This window comes from Schistocerca serialis, chromosome 3 (genome assembly GCF_023864345.2).
Source record: "Schistocerca serialis cubense isolate TAMUIC-IGC-003099 chromosome 3, iqSchSeri2.2, whole genome shotgun sequence".
Classification (NCBI taxonomy): Eukaryota; Metazoa; Arthropoda; class Insecta; order Orthoptera; family Acrididae; genus Schistocerca; species Schistocerca serialis.
In genome coordinates this window covers 56,941,155-56,959,785 of record NC_064640.1, presented here as the reverse complement: position 1 = coordinate 56,959,785, position 18,631 = coordinate 56,941,155, and the positions used below count along the sequence as shown (strand labels likewise).

The window sequence follows — 18,631 nt, the reverse complement described above, 5'->3', positions numbered from 1 at the left end:
GCTAATGAGAGGAACAGATGTATGTTAAGTCCAAAATATATTCACCTACAGGAACATCAAATCCAGAAAAAAATATGAGTGTTCTAAAATTAATAACACAAAACAAAAAGTAAAGCACAAGTAGAGTTAAATGTCCCACTGACAAGAAGGTCATAGAGACAGAGCAGAAACTCAGATTGTGCAAGGGTGTGGGAAGAAATTGCCAAAATTAATTGTAGGCAACCACAGAAAACCTACATCTGGTCAGATGGAGATTTGAACACGGCTCCTCTCAAATGTGAAGCTAGTGGTTAATCTGAACCATTACACCTCTTCACTTGGTAATAACAAGAAACAGCAGCCTCTCAACAAATTCCTGAACTAAAGAAATGACAGTAACTAAAATCTGTGTGTGTCTTTTTTTGTGTAATATTTAAATAGTAATTATATAACATATTCATCTATTCTTTCAGTCAATTGGTACCTTTCCATGAGTCGTGTGTGATGGCGCTGCCTAGCACGATTCTCTGTTTCAACCCGCTGTCTCTTGCTCTCAACTTGTCTTGTTGCCCTGTGTTCAGCCTTTTGAGTTGCTTCACACTGCAGTGTCTTCACTTGTTTCTGCCACTTTTCAAATCCACGTTCCAAGTCATCGTGCAACTGACGAACTTGTTGGAATTTTATAGCTCTTTCTAAACTGTAAAAGAAAAAGACTATTTTCATTTTGCAATTCTTAAAGATAATCAGAGGAACAAAAATGATCATAAAATGTTGATTTATTCCATTATTTTCATTTTTTTAAGTCTGCTAACTAATTTATTTTAATGCATAAACCTTAACATGATGCGGGACAAATTAGAAATTGTTATAATATGTACACAGTATATGGTACAATAACACTGTATGTAAAACACTACAGATAGTTCATACCACATGTGATCAAGAAGACAGTACAGATGCTAGCACAGGGTATAATATCTCTGTTATTACACGAGAGATTAAATACACAGCAACAATCTGATGCCTAGTCAATACTTGCAGTGTGTGTGATCACAGTTAGCAAGTTCACCAGTCACTTGACAAAGAAAAGTTTGTAACAACTTGTCTTGTAAGTTGTGATGATTACATGTAGTTTCCAAAGCAGTTAATGTTGTAACAATATAAGAAGTGTGTTGCATAACAGTTTAATGCATTTTCCTGGAAGTACAGTTGTAATATATTGCTAGAAAGTAAGTCATATACCACAATAAAAGATAAGATTCCGTTCTAGATTTTGGAGATCTGCTGAATTTTTTGTCTCAAAATGAAAATAATAATAATAATAATTCAGGGTAAAGTTGACATTATACCAATTATACCACACAATATCCACCAGTACATGAATGCAATACAGCTACATCCAAACTTATATATACAACTACAGAAATCCATAATTATTGATACATGTTCAATTACCCGAAAGTTCCTAAATGCAATATAACATATACCGTACAGTTAAAAGGAAGTCACGCTTGATCAAGGTCCGCGTCACTTTCCATTTTTGACCAGACATAACGTCTGAGAAAAGAAAGAAATAATAATAATAATAATAATAATAATAATAATAAATTTGTGGAAGAAAGGGCTCCAAATCATTTGGTGAATTGTTCTCAGTTTTCTCCATGAAAGTTGTTTGCATTCTCAGCTATAATGTTTTAAAGCACTTCCAGGGAAGGGGCAATGTGGTTGGCACTGGGGCATTTCCTACTGCATGCTGGGTCTGGGGGGATCCCCGACCCTACTTATTTTGCCACCTGACTTGGTCATTTCTCTTTTAATCAGTTTTAAATGTGATTAGATGTTGTTAGCCCATTTTTCTGCTGCACCCTATTTTCTATTTTAGGGTTACCACTCTGGCAAATAGTGGGTACTGTTGCCCTCTTTAACAGTTTGACTATAACAGATTGTAGGTTCTCTAACCTTATTTTATTATTGCCAATCCAACTTGTATCCATTACATTTTTTAGCCGTCTTACTTTTATGATAACAAATATCCTGGCTAGAAGGCATTCTTTACGCTGTAACTCTCTTTGCCCTTAACTGGATTGACAAGGGTCTGATGTGTGTGGGATTTCTCTCGCAACAGATGAACCCTGGGATACCTCTCTCATCTGCTCTGACTTATGTACTGGCCTGACTCATATAAGGGTGATTATAATTAAAGTTCCAGTTTCAAAACACTGTAAAAAAGGAACTGCTCCACAGAATGACATCCAATTTGAATGGAATATTATTGAAGAAGCAGGAAACATTGCGGAAAACAAGAATTTAACAGAAATTTTCCCATTAGATGGCACTGCATGCATCATAACTTAAATAAGTTCGGCTACAAATGACAGATTAATAGCAATAGGATGGGTATGGTGTGGGTTGCACATTAAACCACTTGTACTGTGCAATGTACATGACTGAACAAATTTGTGGCACTGTTAGATAGTTTACCACATCCACCACTGCAAGGTCATACAAGATCAGATGGGAAAAATTGGTTTGCAGTTGTCCTGAGGCCAAAAACCACATAAAAAGCAGCAGTTAAACTGATTTTTAATTTTCATGAGATTGACACAAGACATATTCAGTATGCCATCCACTGTTTTCTGCCACATGTTGAAATCGAGAAGCGGCATATTCCACAACAGATCAGACTTTCTCAGGGGTCACGTTCAGTATGCTTTGTGCATTTCATGCATTCAATTTAGTTACGTTTGTAATCGGAGCCCTGAACACAGCATCTTTCATAAAATGCCACAGTCAGAAGTCACACAGTTTAATATCAGGTGATCTGTATGGCCAGGCCATGGGGAAATGAAAGCTAATAATTCTACCATTTCAAAAATACCTTTGCAGCAGCTGCTTCACTGGTTGTGCAATGCACAGGGGACCGCCATCTCGCATAAAAATTATCTTACCCACACATCCACACTGTTGAAGGATTGAAATGATGCTTGTCTGAAAAAGACTCTCGCAGCATTTTCCAGTGATGGTACAGATAACAGGACCCACAGTACCCATTTCCTCAAAAAAATATGGCCCTACAATAAACAATACTGTTAACCCACACCAGAGTGAAACGGTACTAGTTGATGAGCTAGCGGATTTTCTGTTGCCCATATTCTGTGTATTATCATGTTCTTGGGGACAGAAATGGGCATTGTCTGTCCACAGAAAATCCCATGGCCATTCACTGTCTATTTCCGTGTGAGCAAGAAACTCCAGAGCAAATGTTTGGCTTACTGGCAGGTCAGCATGAAGCAACTCCATAGTAGGGGTACCTTTGTGTGGATATCAATGCAACATGTTTTGTAGAATTTTATGCACTGTTCTCACAGGCATGTTCGAAAACTGATGACAGACACACAGGCACGCACATACACAAGCGCGTGCACGTGCGCGCTCGCACACACAGACATGCACACAGACGCGCACGCACACACGCGCACACACGCGCACACACACACACACACACACACACACACACACACACACACACACACACACACACACACAACAGTAGCCCAGGTATAAAACAACTGTTATTTACATGTGAAATTGTAATAATATATAATGGTAAGAGTAGTACAGGTATAAAAAGCATCTGTCACTCATGACTGGCATAGCAGCAGTGAAAAACCACATCTCCCTATCTGTGTCCACCTCTTCCTCTTGATCTTCCCATCTGTCCACATCACCACCCCTCCCCCCCCCCCCCCCCCAATCTCTATCTGTCTATAACCTTCTTCCCACTCTCTCTGTCTCTTCATCTCCTCCTTGCCTCTCTTTATCCATTTCCTCCCTCTGACCATATTCTCCTCCCCCTCAGCCTTTCCATTTCCACCACCTCCTCTTCCTTTTCCATCTGTCCACCACCCTTTTACTTCTTCCATCTGCCTCATGCATCTCCCCCTCCTCCCCTCTTTCTGTTCACTTCCTCCCTCTGTCCATTCCCTGCTCTCTCAATGTCAACCTGTCCCCAGCCATGATCATTGGCACTTGTGGCTCCTGCAGTACAATTCAATAAAGCAGGATGATACAATTCCCATAACAAGACTGTCATGCATGGCAGACTACACCTCAAGGGTTTGAAAATCATTGATTTTCCCCTGATGTAAAGGTCGCCATGCAAAGCCAGTTGATAAAGCAGGCAGACACTACTCCAACACAGCACATCTGTCATAAACAGCAACCTACATGTGGGGCCTGGAAAACCATTTCTTGCCACTGATGTGTAGGCTGCCCAGCAAAGCAAGCTTATTTGGCAGGCTAATATTGTCCCACACAACATGCCTGTTGTGGAGGACAGCCTATACACCAGGGGCTGGAAAAACACATTTTTACTTGTGTCTTCACTTCTACTGGAGCATATACACCTCCAGTATGGAGGTGTACATCAGTACATCGGGAAGGAACCTGAGATTGCTTTCCAGAAGGAACTCCCCAGCTAATGTGGTTGAATGGCTCATAACCAAGATTTTCATATCAGGATGACACCTAACAACAGGCAACTATTACACCAGCATGCCACTGGTGATTGCACTCCTACACAAGCACAGTATTATCCTGGTTGGAGCAATCTGGAGAAACAAAAAGGACCTATCTAAGGAATTCACTGAGACCACTGGCTACCCAGTCTGCAGCAGCATCTTTGCGTTCAGTAACAGGATTATCCACGTGTCCTACATTCCAAAAAGAAGATGGTTGTGATTCTTCTCTCCAACTTTCTCTGTGATGATCATATTAACAAATTGACTAGGGACAAGAAGGAGCCTGAGGTAATTACCCACTACAGTAAGACCAAAGGTGGTGTGGTGTCGACACTATCCATCAGCTGTGTTGCACTTTTGATGTGAGCTGAACCTGCAGAAGAGGGTGACTCTGGATCTTCTTAAGGCTCCTCAACATAGCTGAAATCAATGCACAAATGATCTAGTTCTGTAACTTGCATGGGGTAGCCTTGACACATCCACAATTCCTAAAAATCCTTGCCCTTAACCTTATTAAATGTTAACTCCACAAGTGGCAGGAGGCATCCAAGTTTCTTCTGCAGCAGTCCCTCAAGGTCTTTGTTCCTAGTTCTGCAGCCAAGATGTGATTCTTCCTCTGGTAAAAAAGTGAAGAAGAGTCCAAAGTGTGAGGCATGTGGCCACAAAAAAGACAAAGAGATCAACTCTCAATGCAAAGCCTGCAGTCAGTGCTTCTGTCTCTCTGAGCATGCGACCTTCCTTTGTCCCAACTGCATCCGTGAAGAACCCACCAATTAAATTCAGAAATTTGTGAAATAAGAACTATGGCAAAAATATAGAACTTGCAATTTTTATTGTAATTTAGATTTATTATGTGAGTAGTAATGTTTCTGGTAAATGTTATAACAATAAAATAAAGTGTAGAAAATCAACAAAGAAGTAAAAAACACAGTAGCAGAAGTCTTTTACTAAAAATAAATGAGGCAGGATAATTGTACATATTAGTATTGGTGGGACCTGATCCATCTTTCTTGATGCAGGGCTCAATCACCATCATCACCCTCATACAACACATACAATTTCTCTGTCAATGAACTTAACCACAGTTTATGGTAATAGTGAACTCGCAGCAAGTCCAGCTGATTTCCCTGACATGCACAAAATATGTTGTGTAATGCTAGAAATGAAAGCATTATTTCCTGTTCAACCAAGTGGTTTGGCTTAAAGACACACTGGGACTAATTAGAAGATTAGTGACACTAACTACCTGCCAGAGTGAAATATCAAGCTTCTCATATCTAAAGGCAGCTAATGTTGATAATCTGTCAGACAACTTGGCATTTGCCTCTGTGCAAAGGAGATGTGTAACATGCAAAATGTGGCTACCACAGAGAGGCCTACCATTAAACCACATTTTGAAAGGCTATATGCTAATGGCACAGCTTACTTTGTATGCTTAAAACAAATCCTCTTTCCTATGGCAGTTAGCATCTGCATAGAACCATCAATAAGCAATATCACATGCACTATATGAAAGTAATATTGAGTGGGGAATGGTAAGATAATCACTCTAAGAGATGCAGCTTTAAGTATATATTCAGTTTTCATCTTAAAATACATAATTCATGATGAAAGAAAGAAAGAAAAAAAAAAGTTTCATACCTTTGTCCCTTTATCTGACGATCTCTTTCTTGTAACATCTTATCATATTTCTCTTGAGCTCTCTGTTCACGTGCACGACAGTGCTGGCGTAATTCTCTCAAAGCAGCTTCTGTTTCTTCACGCACTTGTTGCCACCTCTCCTGGTGCCGCAGTTCCTCAACTCTATTTGCACTTGCCACTCTCTAGACACACAAAGAGAGATTTAAAAACATATTCTAAAACAAGTGTTTATTTTTCTTTCATTTTTTAAATTGAAAAGACACACAAATTTTGCATTCAGTTACAAATAATTTCATTTTCTATCACATAATAAGTTTGTGGAACACAAGTAACAGTCTATAGGTGATAATCTTTTCAACTCTTCTATTTATTCACTCAAGGGTTAAGGCCATAATCATTTAAGGCTTAAGGCCATAGCCATGATAGTAATATGAAATAAAGAAGTTGTACAGTCAAATGGCACAAATATCATGCAATCAATCTTTAGGTGCTTTGATAGCTACAGTCTGCACATGTATTCTACTACATGCTTTCTGTACACTGAAGTGGCAAAGAAACTGGTATAGGCATGTATATTCAAATACAGAGTGGGACCAATGACCTCAGCAGTTTGGTCCCAGGTATTTAAAAAAAAAAAAAAAAACAGAGATGTGTACACAGGCAGAATACAGTGCTGCGGTCAGCAAAACCTATATAAGACAACAAGTGTCTGGTGCAGTTGTTACATCAGTTACTGCTGCTACAATGGCAGGTTATCAAGATTTAAGTGAGTTTGAACGTGGCCTTATAGTTGGCCCACAAGTGATGGGACACAGCATCTCCGAGGTTGTGCCGAAGTGGGGATTTTTCCATATGACCATTTCATGAGTATACCATGAGTATCAGGAATCCGGTAAAACATCAAATCTCCGACATCGCTGTGGCCAGAAAAGGATCCTGCTAGAACAGGACCAACGATGGCTGAAGAGAATCATTCAATGTGACAGAAGTGCAACCCTTCTGAAAATTGCTGCAGATTTCAATGCTTGGCCATCAACAAGTGTCAGCATGCAAACCATTCAACAGAACTTCAAATTGTATCGAGGAGAGGGATGTGTAAGGGTATGGAGACAACCTCATGAATCCATGGACCCTGCATGTAAGCAGGGGACTTTTCAAGCTGGTGGAGGCTCTGTAAGGGTGAGGGGTGTGTGCAATTGGAGTCATATGGGACCCCTGATACCTGTAGATGTGACTCTGATAGGGCACATGTATGTAAGCATCCTGTCTCATCATCAGCATCCATTCATGTCCATTGCGCATTCTGATGGACTTGGGACACTCCAGCAGGACAATGCGACACCCTACACATCCAGAATTGCTACAGAGAGGTTCCAGGAACACTCTTCTGAGTTTAAACACTTTTGCTGGCCACTACACTTCGCAGACATGAACTTTATTGGGACTATCTGGGATGCTTTGCAACGTGATGTTCAGGAGAGATCTCCACCTCCTCATACTCTTACAGATTTATGGACAGCCCTGCAGGATTCGTGGTGTCATTTCCTTCCAACAGTATTCCAGACATTAGTCGAATCCATGCCATGTTGTGTTGTGGCACTTCTGCGTGCTTGCAGGGGCCTTACACGATATTGGGCAAGTGTACCAGTTTCTTTGGCTCTTCAGTGTATGTGGTAAGGCAAAAGCAGTGTCATGAATATGTACACAACTATATGATATGAAACAGTTGAATTTTAATCAAGGAATGGAATGATAAATTACTGCTGAATACAACTGTGGTGGTAGCAGAAAGTGCCCCAATTGGTGGAGCACATCACAAATTAGGTTTTTCATTGTTCGCTGGGTATTTAACCAAGTTTTAAAAAAACAGATGAAGTACAAAAAATAATCTGCCTCCATGTCACTATCAAATTAGATATAGGTAAAGTGGGATTGAGTATTATTTTATACATAGTGAAAAAGTGGTAGGGATGAATGGGAAGCTGACGGAACTTCAGGAACTTAAAAAAAAAAAAAAAACACACACACACACAAAGTAAATCTTTACTAAGTGAATAATAAATTATTGGCACAGAGTTACCATGGTTATGAAACAAACCTTCAGGTGTGATGAATAACTACAAAAGTTACAGTACATTATCAGATACCGAAACCTTATCTACAAATATTCCAGTCAAAATCTGTTAGCCAAAATAGTTTTCAACAGCCAGAATGCACTTACAGTAAGTGTTCAAATTAGCTGCCTCCTATTCCACTTGACCTTGCCTCACTAACTCTAGTTCAAGTGCAGGCATGACAGTAATAAGTTCTGTTATATGTTCCAACCATGCTGGGTTTACATGAACAACATCAAAAGCAACCGCTCTTTGCAAGTATGTATGTGTCTCATAGACAAGATACTTCCCATATAGAAGATTATACTGAGATGACAAAGGCATGAGATACCTCCCAATATCAAGTTGGACTTCTTTTTATCTGATGTAGTGCAGCAACTCGACATGGCATGGACAAGTTGTTGCAAGTCGCTTGCAGAAATACTGAGCCATGCTGCCTCTATAGCCATCCATAATTGCATAAGTGTTGTTGGTGCAGGATTTTGTGCACAAACTGACCTCTTGACTATGTCCAATAAATGTTCAATGGGATTCATGTCGGGTGATCTGTGTGACCAAACCACTTGCTCAAATTGTCTAGAATGTTCTTTGAAACCAATTGCAAACAACTGTGGCCAAGTGACTTGGTGAATCGTCATCCATAAAAATTCCATCATTGTTTGGGAACATTAAGTTGATGAATGGCTGCAAATGGTCTCCAAGTAGCCAAACATAACCATTTCCAGTCAATGATTGGTTCAGTTGAACCAGAGGACCCAGTCCAGTCTATGTAAACACAGCCTACAAGATCATGGAGGCGCGACCAGGTTGCCCAGTGCCTTGTTGACAACTTGGGTCCATTGCTTTGCACAATATGCATCGCAATCCAACCCTACCATCAGCTCTTACCACCTGAAATCAGTACTCAACTGACCAGGTCACGGTGTTCAAGTCACCTAGGATCCAACCAATATGGTCATGAGCCCAGGAGAGGTGCTGCAGACGATGTCATGCTGTTGGCAAAGGAACTTGCATTGGTCATCTGCTGCCATAGCCCATTAACACAAAATTTTGCCACACTGTCCAAATAGATATGTTTGTTGTACATACCACATTGATTTCTAGGGTTATTTCAGACAGTGTTGCTTGTCTATTAGCACTGACAACTCTATGCAAACGCTGTTCCTCGCAGTCGTCAAGTAAGGTCATCAGACACTGCGTTGTCTGTGGTGAGAGATAATGCCTGAAATTTGGTATTCTCAGCAAACACTTGACACTGTGGATCACAGAATACTGATTTCCTAACAATTTCTGAAATGGAGTGTCCCATGCATCTAGCTCCACCTATCGTTCCACATTCAGTGTCTGTTAATTCTTGTCATATGACCATAATCACATTGGAAACCTTTTTCACATGTATCACCTGAGTTCAAATGACAGCTCTGCCAATGCACTGCCCTGTTATAGCTTGTGTACATGACACTACCACCATCTGTATATGTGCCTATCACTATCCCATGACTTTTGTTACCTCAGTGTAAATCAAATGAAGATACAGAGGTAAAAACACTGGTCAAAGAATAGAACGTTCTCCTCTTGTTCTGTTTTTATGATGAGTCCAGAAAATATGAGCATCATGTACAAATTGAGGAGAAGCTCTCTTTGTGGAACCAACATGTGTCAATAAACAGGAAAGGAACCACCTCCCTATAACTCAGAATTCATGTCATTCACAAATTCAGGTTACACCTTTCCTGTTAATTGATCTGCCCATTTAGCTACAGCAAACCTCCACTGATGAATCCTCACAACTGTGCCATTGAAACAGTATCAAATAATGTAGTTCATGAAATAAGTTTGTGGCTTGTGGAAAATAATTTGATGCTAAATCACAGTAAGACTCAGTTTTTACAGTTTCTAACTCACAATTCAACAAGAACCGATATTTTGATCAGACAGAATGGTCATATTATAAGCGAGATGGAACAGTTCAAGTTCCTAGGTGTTCGGATAGATAGTAAGCTGTTGTGGAAAGCCCATGTCCAGGATCTTGTTCAGAAACTAAATGCTGCTTTATTTACCATTAGAACAGTATCTGAAATAAGTGACACTTCAACACGAAAAGTAGTCTACTTCACATATTTTCATACGCTTATGTCGTATGGTATTATTTTTGGGGCTAATTCTTCTTATTCAAAAAGGGTATTTTTGGCTCAAAAACGGGCTGTTCGAGCTATATGTGGTGTAAGTTCGAGAACCTCTTGTCAATCCCTATTCAATAGTCTGGGAATTCTGACATTGCCCTCACAGTATATATTTTCTTTAATGTCATTTGTTGTTAGCAATATTAGCCTATTCCCAAGAGTTAGCAGCTTTCACTCAGTTAATACTAGGCAGAAATCCAATCTGCATGTGGAATGCACTTCCTTGACTCTTGTGCAGAAAGGAGTGCAGTATTCTGCTGCATCCATTTTCAATAAGCTACCACAAGAACTCAAAAATCTTAGCAGTAGCCCAAACTCTTTTAAGTCTAAACTGAAGAGTTTTCTCATGCCTCACTCCTTCTATTCTGTCAAGGAGCTCCTGGAACAGCTAAAAAATTAAGCAAATTCCAGTGTTACATTGTTGATTTTCTTTATTTAAACTTACGACTTGTCACCTGAATATGTTTTTTTTATATTTCATTTTACCTGTTTCTAATATCGTGTTATAATTTCATGTATTGACTCATTCCATGACCATGGAGACTTCTCCTTAATTTGGTCCCATGGAACAATAAATAAATAAATAAATAAAATAAATCAGTTCCTCTGCAACTGTTGCAATTGTCAAGTGCCTCATCTCTATAGAAGCAGGTATGAAATTGAGATTGTGCAATGTATTTGTGTGTCAAACACTGACTTTGTATAACATCTGGCCCAAAGCCAGCTGGATTTAAGGTATGATATAGACACCCTGTGGACTGTTGAGGTGTTTCTGCTTTTCTTACAATTCAGTTGGGCACATCCATTTCACATGCAAATGATCAGGTGCATGTTGGCAGCTGTCATCCACTCATTCAAGTGCTATTTCTGCACACTCGTGACCCCTTCCCTATCTCTTGCTCTTCTTTCAAGGCATTGGAGATGCAATTTCTAGGTTTCTCAGAAATATTAATGAAGTCTAGCAAAATTTGGTACACTTTGGGTATAGCCCATATGGATGGTCAGTCATCAGTTTAAACCCAAGCACAATGATACATTTTTATTGCTAACTATGTGACACACTGATACTAAGATCATTTGATTTCCTTCAGAGCAGTGTGTTGAATGTGAAATGTGTGTGTGCAGGTGGTAGCATATAGCATACTCCTCTCATATAGAACCAAGGGGGCTGCCAAAGTTAGCATTGCCATCCTATAAATACAACATTATCTGCATTGTCAAAGTCACTCATTACATGACACAATGCAGAGAGGATCAGAATTTCATCCACAGCATTGGCACAAAGTCTGGTGATAAGAAACCATGTGTCACCAGTCTCCCTCCCATCACCATCCTAAAGCTGGTAACAGAAATGTCTTTGACCACCATGATTTGAATCAGCTGTCATCAAGTAATGTGCTGTCACACTGATGTGTAACCTCAACTGCAGAAGCAAGTTTCTACAGGGATGATTGTGTTTCCTCAACATTTCAACTTCCTTATTTCTTCCATAAACTCATCTATATACAAATATCTTGTCATTAAGTCGTCAAGACTGTAGTCCACTTCACTTCTCATATTGTATGATAGTGCTAATTCCACAATGTAGAGTAACATACGGTTATTACCTTAACATCAGAACATTGGTTGATGCACCTGGTGCTGCTCATTTTTACTACCCTTCCATTGTAATTATCTAAACACAGTTACCTATTTTGCTAGTTATTGAGTGACGAATATTGTTACTAGCTACTGGCTGCTCCAACTATTTTGACATCTAATTATGGGCCCTGAACTTTTCTGGATACAGGTTAGTTATTTTGTTAGTTTTTTCTTCTCTGTCATTCCTAAAAGGACACTGCATTATCACAAAAATTACTGTGTATTTTAGGTACAGCAGATTTAATAAATTTATCATCAGTTTACAGACTGGAATTGATGCCTATCAGAAACAGTATAGTTCTGATGGGATAAAATAATCCATACCTGAATGAGCAGTTAATATTTACCCTCCTAGCTACTTACATCAGCTTACATATATTCAGATCATTTTCTTTAATGGTAGAACCAAATGGTGGAACATACCCTACGATAAGTCTCACGATGATGCAGCCTAGTGTCTTCAGCTTTCTGCAACCTTTCCTTCTGTTTCTGGTCAAGTGTTTGCTGCCAAATGAGCATTTCAGTTTCCATCTGTCGATGTGCAGCCTCAATCTCAGAACGGTGTCTTGCAGCACTTAAACTTCTTTCACTTATTCCACTCATCTTTAAACACAAACAAATACACATTAGTTTTGTATCCAAACAGTTGTTTTGTGTTGATTTACATAATTTAATAAATTTTCATGACAATTTTCATTTACATTGTAGACACTCTTTATTCTTTTGTGCTTGTAAAACATACTCATAACATTTAGAGAATTAGTTGGAGTTTCTCTTCATGACAGTTCTAAGGTAATGGCCATGTCATCATAAGCCACTGCTTAAGCTGCTTTTGAAAAGTTTTGCTAGTAAACATTATCAGTTAATGTTAGATTATGATGATGATGATTATGTGTACAGGACTAAACCACAGAGTTATTCTAAATGATGGACCCATTTTCAAAATTTTGTATTTATTCAAGTACAAATCCAAAATGAACAATCTTTGTACCAATGAAAAGAGGAAGTTTCAAAGTTTTTTTCATAATGTTTGGTATCAATTTAATAAATTTAATAATTTGTAATTAATTAGTTTTTAATAATTATTTAATAAGGATAAATGTTATAAATGTTCAATGTGGCCACTGTACGGCAAACATCATAGCCAAACTCGCCCCACACACATGAAAGCATATCTGCTGTTACTGAGTACACGGTAGCAGTGATCCGGTTCCACATATCATTCAGAGTGGTTGGTAGAGGCAGGATGTAAACAGCTTCCTTCACATAATCCCTTAAGAAATAGTCACAGGGTGTGAGATCAGGAGATCTCAATGGCCAGAAGTGCAGAGCTAGGTCCTTGAGTCCCTGGAGACCGATCCAGTGCTGAGGAGGGGAGTCATTCAAAAATTCTCATACATCATGGTGCCAATGGGGCAGGGCTCCATTCTTTCAGAAAATGAAGTCCTGGGAATCTTCCATAACTTGAGGGAACAGCGATTGTTCCAACATGTCCAGGTACATGATTCCCGTTACAGTTCTTTCCACAAAGAAAAATGGTCCATAAACCTTTGTACAGGATATGGCTCAGAACATGTTGATCTTTGGTGAGTCTCTTTCACGTTGCAATGGTGAATATGGATTTTCCAAACTCCATATGCAAACATTGTGTCTGTTGACTTTTCCACTAAGGTGGAACATAGCTTCATCACTAAAAATTACATACTGTAGAAATGGGCCATCTTCCATCTTTGCTAACACATAACCACACGATGTAAGATGCTTCTCTTTGTCTTTGGGGTTGAGAGCCTGCACAATTTGTAATTTGTATGGCTTGTACAGCAAACACCATCTCAGAACATTGCATACAGTTGGTTGGGGTATTCCAAGTTCTTGACTGGCTCTATTGGTAGACTTATTGGGAATGCGCACAAAACTTTCTTGAATCTGTTGGACATCATCCTCTGACACACGCGGTCAGCCTGTTCTTTTTTCTTTGCACACACTCTCAGTCTGTTTAAATTGTTTAAACCAATGGCTAATGCTTTTGCCAGTTGGTGGTTGAATACCAAATTGGGTATGAAATGCCCGCTGCACTGCAATTTGCAACTCATTTTTTGCGAACTCAATTATGCAGAAAACCTTGTGCTCAACAGCCACCATCTCACTCACAAATGACAGTGAAATGGAATGACAGACTTATTGTTGCGTGAACTCCACCAGCCGCTTCTGAAACCATCACTGCCTGCCCGCCTGCCGCCGCCCACCAAAAACTTTGAAACTTCTTCTTTTCATTGGTATAAAGCTTCCTCCCATTGTATTTGTACTTGAATACATATGAATTTTTGAAAACGGGTCCATCATTTACAATAACCCTGTACTGGGTCATCAGTCCCACCATTTCATGAGGGAAACACTTAAAAAGGTAAAAAGTGAAAAAGGGGTGGGGGCGGGGGTGGGGGGGGGGGGGGGGACTTGGCTGCTCCAACTATAATTATATAAGGAAATCAAAGAGTTTCAAAAAGGGCATGGCAGTAGTTGTAGAATGATAAGTAAAAGAAAATAGAGATAACCCATGCAGCATCTAGCACAAGAGGGTCTAAAGGCACAACAAGGTCAGGGGGAGAAAGTAACCTGCAGTCGTATGGGGGGTACCTGCCGCAGGTGGAGGTTCTTCTCCCCACACCACCCCTCATACTGAAAGTGGAGGGGTATTATTAGTGTAAAATCCACCCTTCCTAAGGAAATGCAACACTTTGGTAGTTATGCCACACATCAGCAGACCCTTTAATAGCTCTCAACTTGTTTTTGATTGTAGTAGCCTGCCATTCCAATTCCCAGAGTCTCAAAATATTTTGTTGCAATTGTTACTGTAAGTCAGTGCCCGGTATTCTGACATCAAGTTGATCAACTGTACTTGCATCTTTAGCTAGATGGTCAGCAAGTTCGTTTCCTGGAATGCCTATGTGGCTCAGTGTCCAGATGTAGGTCATTTTCTTGCCAGAGCTGTAAAGATCCACAAGTAGGTCCTGGATGTTGGCAACCAAACGATTTTTGGGACAGAACAGAGATATGCCTCTTAAGCAAGTCATGAAATCACTACAGATCAGAAAGTTTGTTGTGGCCAGGGATATGACATACCTCAAAGCCTGAGATATGGCAGCCAACACTGCAGGCAATTGGCAGAGAGTGGGTCGCATGTCCCCCTTGCATGTGCAAAAGCATAACAAACTCTGTTATTGACTTTTGATCCATTCATGTAGATACACACCGAATTAGAATAATGGTGGAGGATCAAACAAAACAGGTGTCAGAGAAGGGTAGGATCAGCATCCTTCTTGGGGGCACAAAAGAGATCCATCTGTATCACAGCAGATGGTACAGACCATACGCAGTGTTGAGAGGGAGCTCTAGGAACACAGATTAAAGGAGGCTGTTCGAGGTCCTCCAGTAGAGTATCGAGTCAGATCCCATCTCGTCTACCCAATTTTGGGTGATGCGCAAACAATCTGACTGTTAGTTGTGGAACAGAGTTTGAGTGACATGGGTGAGTAGGCATCTGACAGATTGTGACTGCATAATTTGCCAGAAGCTGCTGACATCCAACCTGCAGTGGTGGGACACTGGTTTCCACAAGGAAGCTGTCAACAGAGCTCGTACAGAAAGCCCCCATTGCCAACTGCACGTCAGTGTGGTGAACAGGGGCCAGCAAGCTCAGTACAAATTGTGTTACCGACCTATAAACAACACGTTGGTAGTCCAAATGGGATAAAATTAGCGCTTTGTAAATCCTCACAAGAACTATGCGGTCCATGCCCCATGAGGACTTACTCAGAAAATGGAGAGCATTTAGCTTCTTCATGCAAGTTGCCTTGAGCCAGTGGACATGTGGCAGCCAAGTTACCTTATTGTCAAATAAAATACCTAAGAACTGAAAAGTTTCAACGACTTCAAGTACCTATCACCAAGACAAATTTCTGGAGATAGGTGCACAGCCCAGAGTCCGCAAAAATGTAGAACTCATGATTTTGCAGGAGAAAATTGATAGCCTTGATTCAGGGCCCAGTCATGTACTCTCCAGACAGTCCTCTGGAGTTGGCACAAGTTGGCAATCAGAGTGCACAATGATGCAGAGGCATAGTACAGGCAAAGATCATCCGCATACTGCGATGCAGAGACTGGGGCTCACTGCATTTACGTTACCATTGATGGTAATAGCAAACAACATTATCCTCAGAACTGATCCCTGAGGGTCTCCAGTTTCCCATATATATTTCTTGCTGAGATCCAAACCTATCTGGACCCAAAAAAGTCTGAGAGATAGGAAATTCTGGATAAAAATGGGTAAACTGCCCCAGAAATCCCACTCATGCAGTATAGATACAAGTAGTATGTGATGTTACCAGGTGGTGTTGTATGCCTTCTGTAGTTCAAAGAACACAGCAATCAGATGTTGAAAATGTGCAAAAGCATTGCGCACTGCAGATTTCAGACAAACCAGATGATATGTGGTTGACTAGAAAGCCCAAAAGCTGCTTTGGAATGCTGCGTGGAGTAGCCGCGCGGTCTGCGGCACCTTGTCATGGTCTGTGTGGCTGCCCCCATTGGAGATTCGAGTCCTCCCTCGGGTATGGGTGTGTGTGTTGCCCATAGCATAAGTTAAAGTTAGATTAAGTAGTGTGTCGGCTTAGAGACCGATGACCTCAGCAGTTCGGTCCCATAAGACCTTACCACAAATTTCCCAATTCATGATATATGCCCTTCAGGTTCAAGGCACCAACAAATACAGGAGATGTGAGTATCCTTTCCCAGGAATAATAATAGTAATAATAATAATAATAATAATAATGGTAATAATGGTTAAGCGTGGACTATACCAAGGAGACTCGTTAAGTCCTTTCTGGTTCTGCCTTGCTCTGAACCCACTATCCAACATGCTAAATAATACAAATTATGGATACAATATTACTGGAACATACCCACACAAAATCACACATTTGCTATACATGGATGATCTAAAACTACTGGCAGCAACAAATCAACAACTCAACCAATTACTAAAGATAACAGAAGGATTCAGCAATGATATAAGTATGGCTTTTGGAACAGACAAATGTAAGAAAAATAGCATAGTCAAGGGAAAACACACTAAACAAAAAGATTACATATTGGATAACCACAGCGACTGCATAGAAGCGATGGAAAAAACGGATGCCTATAAATATCTAGGATACAGACAAAAAATAGGAATAGATAATACAAATATTAAAGAAGAACTAAAAGAAAGATATAGACAAAGACTAACAAAAATACTGAAAACAGAATTGACAGCAAGAAACAAGACAAAAGCTATAAATACTTATGCCATACCAATATTGACCTACTCATTTGGAGTAGTGAAATGGAGTAACACAGACCTACAAGCACTCAATACACTTACACGATCACAATGCCACAAATATAGAATACATCACATACATTCAGCAACAGAAAGATTCACATTAAGCAGAAAGGAAGGAGGAAGGAGATTTATCGACATAAAAAACCTACATTATGGACAGGTAGACAATTTAAGAAAATTCTTTCTAGAACGAGCAGAAGCTAGCAAAATACACAAGGCAATCACTCATATAAATACATCAGCTACACCACTGCAATTTCATAACCACTTCTACAACCCTTTAGATCACATAACATCAACAGATACGAAGAAAGTAAATTGGAAAAAGAAAACACTTCATGGCAAGCACCCGTATCATCTAACACAGCCACACATCGATCAAGACGCATCCAACACATGGCTAAGAAAAGGCAATATATACAGTGAGACAGAAGGATTCATGATTGCAATACAGGATCAAACAATAAACACCGGGTATTACAGCAAGCATATTATTAAAGATCCCAATACCACAACGGATAAATGCAGACTTTGTAAATAACAAATAGAAACAGTAGATCACATCACAAGCGGATGTACAATACTAGCAAATACAGACTACCCCAGAAGACATGACAATGTCGCAAAAATAATACATCAACAGCTTGCCTTACAACATAAACTTTTGAAACAACACGTTCCTACATACAAGTATACACCACAAAATGTACTGGAGAATGATGAATACAAATTATACTGGAACAGAACCATTATAACAGATAAAACAACGCCACATAACAAACCTGACATCATACTCACCAATAAAAAGAAGAAATTAACACAACTAATCGAAATATCCATACCCAATACAACAAATATACAAAAGAAAACAGGAGAAAAAATTGAAAAATACATCCAACTGGCTGAGGAAGTCAAAGACATGTGGCATCAGGATAAAGTTGACATTATACCAATTATACTATCAACTACAGGAGTCATACCACACAATATCCACCAGTACATCAATGCAATACAGCTACATCCAAACATATATATAAACTACAGAAATCCGTAATTATTGATACATGTTCAATTACCCGAAAGTTCCTAAATGCAATATAACACATACTGTACAGTTAAAAGGAAGTGACGCTTGATCAAGGTCCGCGTCACTCCATTTTTAACCGGACTTAA

At 39.7% G+C, this 18,631-nt stretch overlaps 1 protein-coding gene across 7 annotated transcripts in view; it reads right to left on the bottom strand.

Annotated features, from left to right (window-relative positions):
• The window catches only part of LOC126469704 (coiled-coil domain-containing protein 177), a 304,381-nt gene that overhangs the window by 28,001 nt on the left and 257,749 nt on the right, over window positions 1-18,631 (bottom strand). For all 7 annotated transcript variants that reach the window (XM_050096880.1, XM_050096881.1, XM_050096884.1 and 4 more), the window contains 3 exons: window positions 12,502-12,681; window positions 6,141-6,322; window positions 464-676 (listed from right to left, as the gene is read on the bottom strand). In XM_050096880.1, the coding sequence (XP_049952837.1) occupies window positions 464-676; window positions 6,141-6,322; window positions 12,502-12,681 (575 nt within the window). The remainder of the gene's footprint in view (window positions 1-463; window positions 677-6,140; window positions 6,323-12,501; window positions 12,682-18,631) is intronic.